Here is a 16,147-nt window from a genome sequence, read left to right as displayed (position 1 = left end):
CAGTAATATGGTAAATTCTCAGGTAAACATGAAAAAAATTCTTCAGAGCTTCTCCGTTAAACAGGAGAAAAATTATTCAGAGCCGTGAGGACAAAATGGAAGCAGTACCAACCACCTGGTGGCAACTTACCTAATTATAAGCAGAATACCTACAGAGAAAAAAAGCTGTTTCAAGGACACTATTCTGAAAACTCCAACGACAATGTTAGGAAATTCTGGCTTAGGCACACAGATGCTACTCTTGTACCCTCTTCTACCTGGGATGATCTTCCTATCTAAAAAAATTTCCCTTGAGGAATACAAGTGGAATAATAAGGAAGAGAAGAGATACCTGGGTAGGTCACCAAACCAGTTGATCCTACCCTGGGAACTGAGGGAGGGCTGGATATGGCAACAGAAACACACACAAGAACATCCTAGTCCAGGAAGCACCACAACTGTCTAGTGGAAAGAATAATGGCCTAGAGTCAGGTGCCTAGGTTCCAGTTACAGCTCAAATGACCACAGGACTTGAGTCAAAGACTTCTCTTTTCGTCCATCTATTAAGTAGATGGAAAAAATATTCTCTGCATTTGTTCCTATCAAATAGGGAAGTCACAAGTACATTATGTGTTATGAGTGTATGTGTATATATATACACATATTCGTGTGCATGTTTATAATAAAAGACATTTTTAATTCAACAGTATATTTTTTAAAAACTAGGCTGTTAAGAGATTTTACCCATTGAAAACGAATCCTCTCAAACTCAGATGAAACTTACATCTGATTGTTCAAAGATTCTGCTATGCTGAAATTATGAATGCTAAGTTTTTAAAAGGTACTTAAAAGTTAATACTGGTTTAACTTAAAAGTCACTGAAATTACAGTGAAAAAAGGAGGCTATACAATTTAAAACCCCTCTACAATTTCTCCTAATATGGCATCAAGACCACTGTTTGCATTAATGTATCTATGGCTACGTGGAGAAAACTATATTGTTCTCCATACACCATAAATGTCACTTCATATTACATTAGTTCACACAATCTTCATTTTTTGTCAAACTTGCAAAACAACTGTTATTTTATTCTTTTTCTTAAAAAAAAATAAATTTATTTATTTATTTTGTTTTTGGCTGCGTTGGGTCTTCGTTGCTGTGTGTGGGCTTTCTCTAGTTGTGGTGAGCAGGGGCTACCTCTTTGTTGTGGTGCGTGGGCTTCTCATTGCAGTGGCTTCTCTTGAGGAGCACGGGCTCTAGGGTGTGCAGGCTTCTGTAGTTGCAGTACATGGGCTCAGTAGTTGTGGCTCACGGGCTCTAGAGTGCAGGCTCGGTAGTTGTGGTACACGGGCTTAGCTGCTCTGCCGCATGTGGGATCTTCCTGGACCAGGGACTGAACCTGTGTCCCCTGTCTTGGCAGCCAGATTCTTAACCACTGCACCACCAGGGAAATCCCTGCTATTTTATTCTTAAGCAGCATATATTTTCCCACTACCAACATTCTAAAATTTGTTCGATTGTAAGACATAAATAACACCTTCATGGTTGGCAGCCTATTCTCATTCTTCCTCACTTAGCTCTCTCTCAAAATTGCTAAGCAACCTTTGCTTCTTGAAAACTCTCTGTTGACATCTGTGGCCTAAAACTAACCAGGATCTAGATGACTTCTTCCTCTCCCCTTTGCTGACTCATTATCCTACTTGCTCTTCTTGATTTTGCCTCTCATTTTCAACCTATGCCAAGGACTTCCAAATCTCAGACATAATACTGATCATACATTTAAATACCTATTAACTATCTACAACCTCCAATTGAGATTTTAAGTTTTGAAATTTGACCACTTCCAATTTACTCTATCTAAAATCTTGTCTAACCATTACTTCTTTCAACCTCCCTGTCGCAAACAACCACACCATTGCCATTTCAACTGTCATACAACCGAAAGCTTTAATACCACCCCTGTCTTATTTCCCACGTCTAATGGATAACTAGATTTGGGGAATTTTTCTATTTCTGTTTTTAAAATATTCCTTATCTCTGCCCAACCTTAAACTTTCCTATTTAACTAAAAAATAAAAATTATTCACCTAATACTTATGTTATACTGGAATACTTATGTTGGTCAGACAGTATATTTTTCTACGGCAAAATCTACAAAGAGGCAAATTATGCCAATCATTTGTTGGGCATGAAATCAGAGGAAGGGGAATTAGCTAGCTTAACTGAATTTAAACTTCAGCAAACTTCAGCTAGGATTGCCAGATATATCTGTCACCACCCTGTGAACACCATGTACAATGGAAAGGTTTCACTGGGCATGGCATCTTCTCCCTTTAAATCATGCCATAGGTAAAATGACACACAGCTCATCTTTGGACTTGTCTTTCCAGAGTATCCTTCTCAATTTACACATTGTTTCCACACAGTAATAGAATATAACTAAGCACAGATTTTTAACAGCATCCTAAATGCCTCCTCCACCATCTCTGCCCACTAAGAAAGCCTTCAAACACATTTTCAAGTCTTCCTAGATCCACTTCACTTTAATCCACATAATGTGGATATAAAGAGCATGGGCAAGAACAAGAGACACCATGCTATAAATAAGAGTAACTGAATGTGACTGTTGTGCTGGAAGTCACACACGGGGAAAGAGGGGGTCACTGCCAGTCAAAATAATCAGTCACTTAGATAACCTGAGTCAAAAGCAAGAGATTCCTCTCAAACCAGCAGCCCCAGTTTGCTGGGAGAGGAAATAGTATTTAGGTTAAATTGGGCAAAACAGTAAAAGAGAACAGTATAATACCACCACTTATTCATTTAATTATATTTCTTAAACAAAACAGATTTTTAATTTTCTATGTTTATGCTGATGACCTAATTATATATAAGTGGGAAATGGCTCCCAACATTGCAGTCAATTAAATACTTGAGGATATAAAATATTCTGCTCATAAAGAAAACAAATGTAAAAATACGTTATCTTAGGCAGGTAATTTAAAAAACATACGCATCTAAGATAGTGCCTGGCTTGTAATATTCAAATGTTAAATAAATGACAAAATATACGCTAGTTCATGTGCAAACCTTGCAGGTCTTCTGTTTCAGGTATTGCTTTATCCACAGATGTACTGTCCACTTGGGAAGATGCTACAGATTCTGATAAAAGTGACTGATTTGATACAGGGCTAGAAAAGCAAAAATATTTAGATTTTAAAAGATGATCTCTATGCATGAAGAGTAACTAAAGTGATTAATAAGTAAGAGTTCACATATGTAAGTAGATCATTAAGACAAGAATTAATCAGAGATACTTTCTTTTATAACTTAAACATAACTACAGAGCTTTGAAACTTGAGACCAATTTAGACCAGAAGTTTATTGCTTTGAAAATAAAGCAACAGTATATGTCCACTGTGTATGAATTCACTAAATGAAAACTAGTATGATAAAGACATAATTCAGGAACCCTAATACAAAGTTCTATATGATACACTTGCATAGCAGAACTGAACATCTCCCATCATAAACTGGAAAAAGGAACTTCAGAGTAGAAACTTAATATCTGTTTCCTAACAGTAGAGTAAGAATAAAACAAACATTTCTGTGTTTTCAGGCTTCTAAATGATGTGACTTCAAAGTTAAAAAGAAAAAATACACTACAGTACAAATAGGTATCAGTACCGCATCATGCTATTAAACGAAGGGAACCTGTGACAAGACTGTACTTTTTAATACAAAGCACTAGTACTTGCATAATAAGCCTATGACTAGAAGAACTGAACATGCTTCAGAAGGACTTCAAGGGTTGGTCAGGATATATTATGAAGAGAAATAAAGAAAAACCTGTCTGAAAGGAAATCTGAGACTTAAAAAGACAACTCCCTACTCCCACCCCAATTTAAAACCAATAAAAAGATTTTTCTGACTAGTCACTAATAATAATAATTTTATGCCAGTTAATCCTAAGCTGACTACACAGTTTTCCTTCTGAACAGAACTGATCATATGGAATATATGCTTTACTTTTCAATAGCTTTCCAATCACACTTCAGAGGTTACATCTTACCTTGGCTGCATAGATGAAGATGTAGAGTCTAACGCCGACTGAGTTTCTGGGACACTGCCATCTGTGCACTGAACTGGTAAAGACTCAGACAGACTACTGACAGAAGGTGCTGTAACAGGACCACATCTCAGGTTAGTGACTCTGTACCCTGGGCAGGCCAACACCTCATCTACAAAAATCAAGATCAGTTTTCCACGAAATATAGTATATGGATTTTGTTTTACTATATAATAAGCCGGTTCATTACTTTAGTTAAAATTTTTTCAATAGTTTGCCTATGAAAAGAATGCTGATTTTAACCAAGGAAACCATATACAAAATGTATATATCCAAAATTAAACTACGATTTCTTAGGACTGATTATTACCCAAACCCTTTAATTCACAAATGTCTTCCAAGTACTAGCGCACAAATATTTCAAATAAAAAAGAATTTTTCAGTAAGGCAAACATAAGTTCAAAATTAAAATCTGTGCTCAGGTTATATTATTCTACCTGTTCTTTATAAGGCAGAAATGTAGATGATGACTTAAAAAACAATAATTTATATTCATTTGATCTTAGCCTTAAGTAAAGAAGTTTTGATTAAATGATTCTAGCTTCTGGCTTCAACACGAAGCAATGATGAGAAAGACTCTACACACAATTTTAAATGAACTAAGTAACAGCCTGCACTTCATTCACCACGAAAACCTATACATTTAGGCATTAAGCTACATGAGAACTATCCTAGATGAGTACCATTAACACTTTACTTTTGCAAAGCTTATACTCAAAATCCTCATGATCCTTCTTACACAACTACTGAAACAAAAGCCACTTCATTTCCAGGAAAATCCTTTGACATAAAAATGCATAAAGAACTCAAATCAACTGGGGATGAACATCCCTTTCTCTGAGTCAAACTGTTACATCTCTCCTTCCTAATGGAGAAAGGCTTTTTCTACAGTCAGCTGTGGCTATATATAACTCACTCTTTCCTTCTACAACTGTCTTGGCTTCAAAAGTCATCCTAGATAAAAGAAGCAAGGTCCTCGTACAGCCCTCACTCCCTTACACCTTATTTTCCAAGACAGCTATATATACTTGAATGAAGTGTGCCTCTATTTTAATAAGATAATAGAATTCTCTAACACAGCAAGTAAGAAGTAGTTCTTTTCAATGGGTAAAGATACTCCTATTCCTGTTTCCCTACCACTGATAATCACGTTATGTAATGAGACATTTTCCTGATGTAAGTGTAGTAAAAGAAGTAAAATGTGAAAGTAGAAAAAGGTACTGGGTACCCTGTGCTATTCAGGTATATCTCAATTATGAATAGTGCTGTGTTTTACTTACCAGGTAAGAATTACTTACCAGGTGGGCTTATTCTACCATTACTACTATTCTGTCTTTGAAGATGTTCTTTATAACATACTGAACACATGCCATTTGTACGAGGGTTTCCATAAAATCCGCAGCCAGTGGAACAAAGCATAGGCACTTGGCTGTGATTAGTTTCTTGAGCCATGTTCCTCTGTTGCACACCTGAAATTTACACAGAATTAGCAAAGAACTCAGACACACACTACAATCATACATTATCCAAATTTGCTTTATATAATGAAGGAAAATGCACTTATACTCTGCCCTAAAGCACTCTGTGCAGCTGCCTCAACACATAGGCTGAGGTAGAGACAGAAAAAAATAAAGATCAAAAGGATACAAACTGAACTTTTATCTCCGATCCACTGTATACAAGTCGGTCTGTACTGGTTCAAAAAATGTTATGAACTAGAGAAGGGAATCTGTACTAAAGACTCCGCACCATCAGAATGTTAAGGAAAATCCTTTAAGTCTAGGTTCAGCTTGGACTCCTAGTAATGAGAAATACAGTTCGCTATGTGTTATATTATTAACTTTTAAGCATTTAAACTTTTGCTGAGAGTTCATGTTTTAACTTGCATAATGTTTTCTGTTTAAAAAGCATTGAACAGAATATCAATGCTGGTGAAGATGTGGAGAAATTGGCAGAACACTGGAAAAATGAGAAGTTGTGTCAATCTTTTTGGAAAGCTATGTGGCAACTCACCTTAAGAGCCTTGTAAAAAGATTGCCCTTTTGAACCAATTCTCGTTCAATAGAATAACTAGGGTATAATCAGGAGAAAATTATATATACATACATATGTATATATATATACATACACACACACACAAGGGATGTGTTTTACAGTATATTTATAATGCTGAGAAACTTAAAATAACTTAAATATCTAATATTAGGAGAATGGATTTTTTTCAAAAGTTAAGCAGTCATTAAAAATATTTTAGAATTCTTTTTGAAGGAGGAAATTGCTGATAATGAATGAAAAAGCACAATATGAAATGTATATACAATATGTTGCCAATTAGGACCAAAAAATGCATCTATTAACCATCGATAAGGATAAGAAAGAATATATCCAAGGATGGCAAAGCTAACTGTCATTTTTTTTTTTTCTGATTTGTACCTTCGCTGTACTTTTAAAATCCTCTTAAATGAAGATACTACTTATGTAATTGGGAACAAAATATTTATTTATTTTTAGAGTTATTTAAAATATAAAAACTAACAGGCAGAGGAACTGTTTGGGAACCACACAGGCAATAATCAATTACAGCAGATGGAAGAACCCCATGTGCCATTTCTCCCATACAGCAAGTGGTTCTTTGGCATAAATAACATGAGAAGGTAATAAGAGGTTCTATCTCACTTTATTAAAAAACAAAACAAAACAAAAGCCTCACAAATGAAATGAAGTTTCCTCCAAAATGCGCGTATGTGTATTTACAGATGAGTGTATGTTCAAAGATCATACAGGACAAGACTAAGCGAAGGACACTGTTCTGCCACTGAAGTTTCCCTGAATTGATAAACATTCACTGTTTACCATTAACAGATTTTTTTTCTTCACCTAAATTATTTGAAAAGACAGTTGTAGAATGGGGGGAGGGTATTTAATGCAAATTTCAGAACCAAGAGCAATAATGCATTTGACTCTACAAAACAAAGCAGGTTTAGCATTTGCCTTTAAAAAGAAAAACCTAAAACTGTTTAGAATCTTTAGACCTTTAGGCCTAGGAATATAAATAAAAGATCTTTAGGCCTAGGAATGTAATTTGGGATTCTGACAAACATCTTTTTTACTTCATGATGGCAAGTCATTTCAGAATCTAATCTTGGCTGCTCTGCTTTATACATTATGCTACTTTTAAAAACCCTCCCTTTCCTGTAGTTCTGTAAATACATATACAGTGTATCAAACTAAAAAAAATCCATTAACAATGTTAGGATAGAAAAGAAAATGTCAAACATTTTGTTGATTTTTGGGGCCTATATTCATGAGGAATAGTGTGGTTGTCTGGTTTGGAATCAGGGTAATTGCTCAAAGTCATGGATGTAGCTGAGATTCAGTAGAAGTCCAAGCTCTAAATCAGTGGTTCTCAATGTTTGCTCCTTGGACCCCTGGGGAGGTCAAAACTGTTTTCATACTAATGCTAACTAGTTTGCCTTTTCCACCATGTTGACATGTGCATTTGCGGTACAAAAGCAATGGTGGCTAAAAACCTGGAGCTTCATCAAGGAGCCAAACCATAACAGTGGCAGTGAAGTATACTACCTTCTATTCTTCATCACCACACTGTGACAATAAAATTATTAATTTTATTAAATCTTGAGCCTGAACACACGTCTTGCTAATATTTTTTGTGACAAACTGGGAAGTACACATAAAGCATTCCTGCTGCATATAGGAAGTATGATGACTGAAGAAAAAGCACTTGTGCAATTGTCTGAGTTACAACCTAACCGAGTCACCTTTTTCACAGAACAAGTTTTTTATTTCAAAGAACGAATGACAAACTCTGGTTATTCAGACTTGAGTATGTGGCAGATATTTTCTCAAAAATGAATGAAGTAATAAGCCTGTCACTTCAAGAAAAATAACTAATACTATTTATTGCCGAGGACAACATTCAAACGAAAAAAAGCTTGACAAGTTTCTCCAATTTTTAGAGAGTCTTTGATAAGGTCAGTGGTTATATTAATGACATGTGAGTAGTTGGTACTACTATTGACATTTGGAAGGTCTGCATAAGTCAGTAAACCAATATTTCCTAAGTGACCAATGTATGACAGTACAAAATTATTCATGAACAAAAGATTTATTCAAAGTGAAAGAACACTGGATTTTAGAGTAACAGACAAAAGGTTTTTATATAGTATGAGATCCTACATTGCAACTATCCCTTTAAGAAACTACAAATTGTTACATTTTGGTGTAACATCGAAGAAGAGAAACCTCTATTATCTGAAAAGGTTATTAAAATACTCCTTCCTTTTCCAACTACATATCTGTATGACACCAGCTTTTCTTTTTAACATTGTAACAGAATGAATGCAGAGGCAACTATGAGAATCCTGCTGTTTGCTATTAAGCCAGACCTTAAAGAGATTTGCAAAAATGTGTAACAATGCCACATTTCTCACCAAACCATTTGGGCAGGGGGGAGGGAGAAATGGTTATTTTTCATAAAATATTTTTAAATAAATTAATAAATATTTTGTGATTTTTCTCACTTTAATTTGTAGCATGATAAAATTTTCGCTAGATATGACAAACATAAACAAAAGCTCTTCAACGTGCTCAATAATTTTAGAGAATACAAAGGTTCTGAAACCAAAAATTTTGAGAATCTACTCTGTAAACCATCAATGCAGGCAGAATCACCTCAAGAAGGCAAGCACTGATTCTCTGGGGAATGGGAGTACAAAAAAAAACACCCCTTACTATTTATGTATAAAACATAGCTATACATATAATACATAAATAGATAACTATTATATATATGTGGAATTAAAATTTTATGGAGGTAGGAAGCCAATTAGGAAAAAACTGTTTTAAAAGGCTCCTGGGGATGGGGGGGAGGGCAATAAAGGAAAAAAGATTGAGAAACACTTTTGTTTTTTGGCTGCGCCGTGTAGCTTGTGGGATCTTAGTTCCCTTACCAGGGATGGAACCCGAGCAGTAAAAGCACCGAGTCCTAACCACTGGACTGCCAGGGAATTCTCGAGAAACACTGTTCTAAATCACCAACTATTCTATGCTACCTATTAATGACATTAAAATGATATGTTATAAGAATTAAAGAACCTTCCCCACCGGTACTGATAAATCTTTCAGTATATACTGGCAATGTACAAGCATCCGGAGAAGATAAATATCTTATTTCTATAAAAACTCAAGTAAATATTCACAGATTAAAAGTACAATATGACCACCAAGTTTTTTATATCACAATCCCTGCTTCTGAATAGTAAGACTAAAATTTAAAACATGTAACACTAGCAATTTCCCCAAGCCAAACTGCCCTGCAGTTGCAAACTAGCAATTATTTTCATAAGTCAAGAGCTTTCTTATAAAAAGCTATTATCCTGGAAGATAAAAAGCACAAAAGATTTCACAGCTTACTTAAAAAGAAAAGAAAAAAAGAGAGAGAAAGAGAAAAAGGAAAAGAATCAGTGTTAGTTATTCATTTTTAGGCCACAAAATGTACCTTTCCATGAAGATTCAGGAAAAGACCAAAAGCCATAAAAGGGTATCTTAGTTTATCTTTATGTGTAGTGGCAAAGATGGGGTAGCTATGGAGAAACTGGAAATCTCGCATCCCCTTGCTACTGTACCTTTCTGGTAGGTAAACAATTTGGAGGACCCATTAGCTTGGCATTCAGGAAAGAAAAAGAGGAAAGAGCATGAGAAGGCAGAACAATTCCTTAATTGCTCTATGTATTGTGGGATTAGAAAACCACAAATCCAAGGAGGTAAAGAATGAGATTACCAGACATACAGAGAAAAATGGATTAGCATGGTGTAATTAAAAAAAAATTTACAAATTAAAGAGAATTCAGAAAATGTGATTTCTGACTCTTAACATTCATAATTAAACCTACAACTGACTGTCCTCCCTACCCCACTCGGATAGTACTTAGTTATTCAGAGCTTACTATGGGCCAAAAACTGTCTTTATTGTTTTATTTATATTATCTCATTTAATTCTCTCCAGAACCCTATGATGTTGGTATTACTGATATCCCCATTCTTAAATGAGGAAACTGATATTCAAAGAGACTGAATAACTTGCCCAAGGTCACATATCTAGTAAGCAATTGGGTCAATGTCCTTTTTTTTTTTTGGATCTAAAAAAACAAAGAGAATGACTTTCAAAGTCCATCCTGTCCCTGCCAAACATAAATTCATGAGCATTTATGAATTCTTACTCTTTTCATTTAAAGATAATTTAAACTTTCATTCATTTATTCAACCTTAAGATATTATGCAGCTTTAATTAGCTTAACCAAGTTCTTGAGAAAATTTGTTTTTCCTTTAAGTCTTTTAACCTAAAAATTCTCATTAGCATAAAAATTCAAGATCAAATATTAAGATTGCAAAGAAAATTCATTACCAATTATTCAAATTCTGACAAAAGGACAGCAATGAATGAATGCAACACAGACTCAATTATAACTGCAAATACATGTCAATTAAACTTATTTCCCTCTGCTTCATCCCATAGATTTTTTTTTTTCCGTAGAATTTTAAGTCACCAAGTTCCAATAATTTTCATTCTGAAATATCTCATGCTCTTTTCTTCTTTGCATCCCAATTCTGACTTTATCACTTCACATCTGGGTTATTTTAACAGTTTTTTTCTTCTGTTTTACTGCCTCTCCTCACAATCCACTTATTTAAATTCTCCTAAAACACTCAGTTCTCATCGTATTACTTCTGTTCTAGTTACTAAATAATTTCCCCAGAAAGGAGTACTAGACCTGGCATTCATGCTCTACATAATTTACCTTAACCAGCCCAATCTCCCTGGAAAGTAAGCTGAGTGAAAAGTGAACAGGCTTGGGGGTCAGATCCCAGTTTTGTCGTTTTAATTACCTATAAGAGCTTGGACGTGTTACTAAACTTCCTTAAGTTCAACTCCTTAAAAGTGTGCTCAGGTGCTTGCTTCAGCAGCACATATACTAAAATTGGAACGATACAGAGAAGATCAGCATGGCCCCTACACAAGGATGATACACAAATTTGTGAAGCGTTCCATGTTTTTTCAGCCATAAAAAGAAACGAAATTGAGTTATTTGTAGTGACGTGGATGGACCTAGAGACTGTCATACAGAGTGAAGTCAGAAAGAGAAAAACAAATACCATACGCTAACACATATGTATGGAATCCAAAAAAGAAAAAAAAAGGTTCTGAAGAACCCAGGGGCAGGACAGGAATAAAGATGCAGACGTAGAAAATGGACTTGAGCACACGGGGAGGGGGAAGGGTAAGCTGGGACGAAGTGAGAGAGTGGCATTGACATATATACACTACCAATTGTAAAACAGATAGCTAGTGGGAAGCAACAGCATAGCAGAGGGAGGTAAACCAGCTTGGTGCTTTGTGACCACCTAGAGGGATGGGATAGGGAGGGTGGGAGGGAGATGCAAGAGGGAGAGGATATGGGGATATATGTATACGTATAGTTAATTCACTTTGTTATACAGCAGAAACTAACACACCATTGTAAAGCAATTATACTCCAATAAAGATGTAAAAAAAAAAAAGGTGTGCTCAGAACTTCCCTGGTGGCACAGTGGTTAAGAATCCGCCTGCCAGTGCACGGGACACGGGTTCGAACCCTGGTCCTGGAGGATCCCACATGCCCTGGAGCAACTAAACACACGTGCCACAACTACTGAGCCTGTGCTCTAGAGCCCACGAGCCACAACTACTGAAGCCTGGGCGCCTAGAGCCCGTGCTCTGCAACAAGAGAAGCCACCGCAATGAGAAGCCGGTGCACCACAACGAAGAGTAGCCCCCACTAGCTGCAACTAGAGAAAGCTGTACACAGCAACAAAGGCCCAATACAGCCAAAACTAAATTAATTAATTATTTTTAAAAGTGTGCTCATATTTATTTAAGACAGTGTATACAGAAAGCTTCCATATAGTGCCTGGCACCTAGCAGAAACTCAGTAACTGCTCTAACTCTGCTCTGCCTAAAAGCAGAGGGTCCTTTTGCGCCTATCTGTTTGAAACAAATCATCCTCGTTGCTGGAAACAAGCTTCCAGCTCATACTGCTCTTTCCTTCGTAAATGTTGTCCGTTTCTTCACTCTGCCTATAACAATCTTATTAAGGAATCAGCTTAAATTCTACTTCTTCTGGGTTCATTTCTGTCCACCTCGATCCTCCTCTGCTCTGTATTCCTACAGAAGCTGTCTGTACACCACCCTTTTGGGGCACTTAAGCTTACCATTACTCAAGTGCTTTACAGGTATACAAATCATTTCCCAGTTAAACAGTTTCTTCTTCAAATCCCCTTTATGCCTATATGAATATTACAAAATATTTTGTTGAATAAACACATTTCATTATTGTTAGAAGTATTCACATCAGGCGAAAAATGGTCATTTTCCATTGAAAAGGGGCGACAACAGATTGATGAAAAATGTTTCAATCACAGTACTCATAATTTATATACTGAAACAGTCATTCAGCAAGAATGATCAGTAACCCAAGCCAGTTACAAAAGGCATATATAATTTTTCATTTCATTGTTCTTCTCCCTGCTCCTGAAATAAATAGGGAGGATATATAATTTATAATGATGACTTAAATACAGAAGTTGTTAACTGGCAAACAAGTTAAATCTGACCCACAGGCATGTCTGGTAAGCCAGCACATATTAACTTTTAAAAATTATTGTTAGCATTCAGAAATTGGGGAATGTCAAATAAAAATCCCAGGTTTCCAGCTTCTCTTGAAAAACAGCAAGACCTGACAATAGTGGACTGATGTTCCCAAAATTAAAACCAATCAGCTAGGACCCTTAGATAGAGCTCTTAGATAGAGCTTATACTCTCCAATTCAAGGCTACCTTCACTTTCAGTTACCTAATCTTAACCTATGATGATACCTATCATATGGGCAACATACATATGTTCTGGAGGTCAAGAACCTTTGCAGAGATTACAAAATATCTAGGAAAGTTCATAAAGCAAATAGATCAGAAAGTATGACTCAATATAGAACAGTTGAGACGAATGCTACTCACTCTGATAAAAGTATAGGGACTTTGGATTAGGGTTCCTACTGCACTGAGGATGCTTTGTAGTTCTCTCTCTGTATAGCAGTTCCCAGTTCCCTATGTCAGGTTGTCTTTCCTGCTGTTTCTTGGGCTGAAAGACAAAAAGGCATGAGTCCAGCTAACATGAGAATAACATCTTTGAGGATACTATATATTCCTTCCCAGCAAATAATTCATCAATTTCAACATACTAGGTTATGTAAGGATAAGAGACTCCAAAGCTAATTCTAATATATACAAACCTCCCAGTTATTGATATAAGGAAAGTTTTCATTGACTGGCACGATAAATCTCACAAAAAGAAGCCACTGTAAGTGTCTCCAGTTGAAGAAGACAGGTTTCAGAAAAACTCTGATTGGCATTCCCATCATCTGACTCTAATTTGTCACATTCTGCCCAAAAATGTGTATATTAGTTGTTGGCAAACCTTTTGGTAAATGACCAGACAGTAAATATTTTAGGCTTCAGGACCATACAGTCTCTGTTACAACTACTCAATTCGGCTGTTGTCGTGTAAAAGCAGCCACTGACAATATGTAAACAAATGAGCTATACTTATGGCCACCAAAATTTGAATTTCACAGAATTTTCACATCATAAAATGTCCCTCTTTTGATTTTTCCTCCCACCACTTAAAAATGCAAAAACCATTCTTGGCTCATGTGCTGAACAAAAACAGGTGATGAACCAAAATTCCGCCAACCTCTGGATTAAATAAGCAAATGACTTTAATGCGGTCATCACTGAAGATGATGTGGGGAGGCTAGGTAGACATGGGACTCAAGCACAGGTAATATTATTAACTGTGGGAGTCTCTAATCCAAGTAATGTAAATTTAAAGTATTATTTGCTCTTGCTAAGCCTCATCTCTTATTTAAGTATATGTTCATCACCCAATAAGGGGAAAGAACTATGAAAGGCAATATTTCATCCAAATCTGTATCACCAGGTATAGTTTATACAGAAAGCTGTAGCTATGATGTGAAAAATGACAGTAATGTAATTGGTACAAACTGTCCTCTATTTTAGCACACAGTTTTCTATTCACCAAGGCTAAATAAAATCCGTGGTATCTTAATAATTATAAAATCATTCAATAACTGGACTGGGAAGACATCCATATTCCTGAAACTGATAGTTTCTGTCTGCCTGGTATGTTTCCTTCCTCTTTCAGATTAACAGAACCTCTTGTTCCTGTGGGAAGACCATTTCATTTGCTTTGGGGTAGGCTTAAGCCCTCCTCCTCAGGGCCAGACCTGTCTCAGTGATGGGCATGTGATCCAAGCCTGGGCATTATGACTCAATCTGAGCCAATCATTCATTCCTCCTGGATTTTACTGGTGCTACTGGGAAAGAGGCAGACTTTGCTCTGAGATTACATTGAAGACAATACAATGTAAACCCGGTGCTGCTGGTGGCCCGTCTCTGCCACAATGGAGAAAGAGGCCGCATAATTAATTAAAATAAGGTAAGCAAAGCCAAAATGGGTAGGAAGGAGACAGCCAAGACAAAGGCTTACTGAGGACAGCTCCACCCCTCAGTCTTCCCAATAATGTGAACAAATTCTCATTTTGCTTTAGTTTGCTTTGGGCTTCTGTCACTTGCAATTCAAAGTCCTTACAAATGTTATAATCAAGTTGCTCTACTAAAACTTTCAAACAGAACAGAATAATCAATGCATATCAAAATGAAAGATACTCCCATTAGTTCAACTGAGATGTCCTATAGTAAAGAAACCTACAAAAGTAACCAACAACTCCCATTCTTTTTTTCTTTAAACATATACAAGTCCCAAGTGTAAAGCTTAAATTTTCACAAATTGAACACAACTGGGTAACTAAGCACCCCAATCAAGAAACAGATTATCGGGCTTCCCTAGTGGCACAGTGGTTGAGAGTCCGCCTGCCAATGCAGGCGACACGGGTTCGTGCCCCGGGTCTGGGAAGATCCCACATGCTGCGGAGCAGCTAGGCCCGTGAGCCATGGCCGCTGAGCCTGCGCGTCCGGAGCCTGTGCTCCGCAACAGGAGAGGCCACAACAGTGAGAGGCCCGCGTACCGCAATAAAAAAAAAAAAAAAAAAAAGAAACAGATTATCATCAGTACCCCTCAAAAGCTTCCTCATGCTCTTTTCCAAATATTATCCTTTCCCCAAGGATAACCATTATGCTGACTTCTAATACTCTAGATTAGCTTTTCCTATTCTTCAACTTTTAATAAATGGAATTATACAGTGTACACACATTGTGTCTGGCTTCTCTCAAATTGTTTTTGAGATTCAACCACGCTAATGTGTCCAACCACAGTCCATTCTTTCTCTTTGCTATCTAGTATATTACACTGTATGAATAAACCACTATCTATTCTAGTGATGACAGGGATTTGGGAACTTTCCAGCCTATGACTATGACAAATATTGCTGTTATGAACATTATTTTGTGTTTTTTGACTAACATACATACACATTTCTGCTCAGTATATACCTAGGAGGGGACACGTTGGGTCATAGGGTATATGTATGTTCACCTTTAAGCAGATACTACCAGTTCCCAAAGCGGGTTATACAAATTTACACACTCCTGGCAACGTTAGAGCCCCTGGCAAAGTATGAGCATTCCGGTTACTCCATACCTCACCAATACTTAGTACTGCCTGCTATACTGGGCAAAATGGTAGCTCCAAACACATGTCTATGTGCTAATCTCTGCAACCTCTGAATACTATCTTATATGGCAAAAGATGATTAAGTTAAGGATCTTAAAAAGAGGAGCTAGTCTGGATTGTTCGGTTGGGCTTAAGATGCAATCACATGTATACTTATAAGAGAAAGGCAGAGAGAGTTTTGAGAGACACAGAGGAGAAGGTGATGTGAAGACAAAGGCAGAGACTGGAGTGATGTGGCCACAAGCCAAAGAATGCATGCAGCCACTAGAATCTGGCA

General features: G+C 36.6%; 1 protein-coding gene and 1 non-coding gene across 5 annotated transcripts in view; one reads left to right on the top strand and one right to left on the bottom strand.

The window, feature by feature from the left end:
- ZFAND6 (zinc finger AN1-type containing 6) overlaps positions 1-16,147 on the bottom strand; it is a 75,167-nt gene that overhangs the window by 11,038 nt on the left and 47,982 nt on the right. For 2 of the 4 annotated variants that reach the window (XM_060157279.1, XM_060157272.1), the window contains 4 exons: positions 13,176-13,299; positions 5,405-5,575; positions 4,050-4,218; positions 3,068-3,168 (listed from right to left, as the gene is read on the bottom strand). In XM_060157279.1, the coding sequence (XP_060013262.1) occupies positions 3,068-3,168; positions 4,050-4,218; positions 5,405-5,558 (424 nt within the window). In that variant the 5' untranslated portion in view covers positions 5,559-5,575; positions 13,176-13,299. The remainder of the gene's footprint in view (positions 1-3,067; positions 3,169-4,049; positions 4,219-5,404; positions 5,576-13,175; positions 13,300-16,147) is intronic. The other 2 variants (XM_060157298.1, XM_060157290.1) reach the window with 2 other exon arrangements.
- Positions 11,075-11,181, top strand: LOC132506163 (U6 spliceosomal RNA). Its single transcript, XR_009535739.1, has one exon. It is a non-coding gene; the product is annotated as a U6 spliceosomal RNA (small nuclear RNA).

This window comes from Lagenorhynchus albirostris, chromosome 1, assembly GCF_949774975.1.
Source record: "Lagenorhynchus albirostris chromosome 1, mLagAlb1.1, whole genome shotgun sequence".
NCBI classification, from domain to species: domain Eukaryota; kingdom Metazoa; phylum Chordata; class Mammalia; order Artiodactyla; family Delphinidae; genus Lagenorhynchus; species Lagenorhynchus albirostris.
The sequence above is the reverse complement of the archived record's forward strand: the minus strand, read 5'-3'. Positions and strand labels throughout refer to the sequence as shown.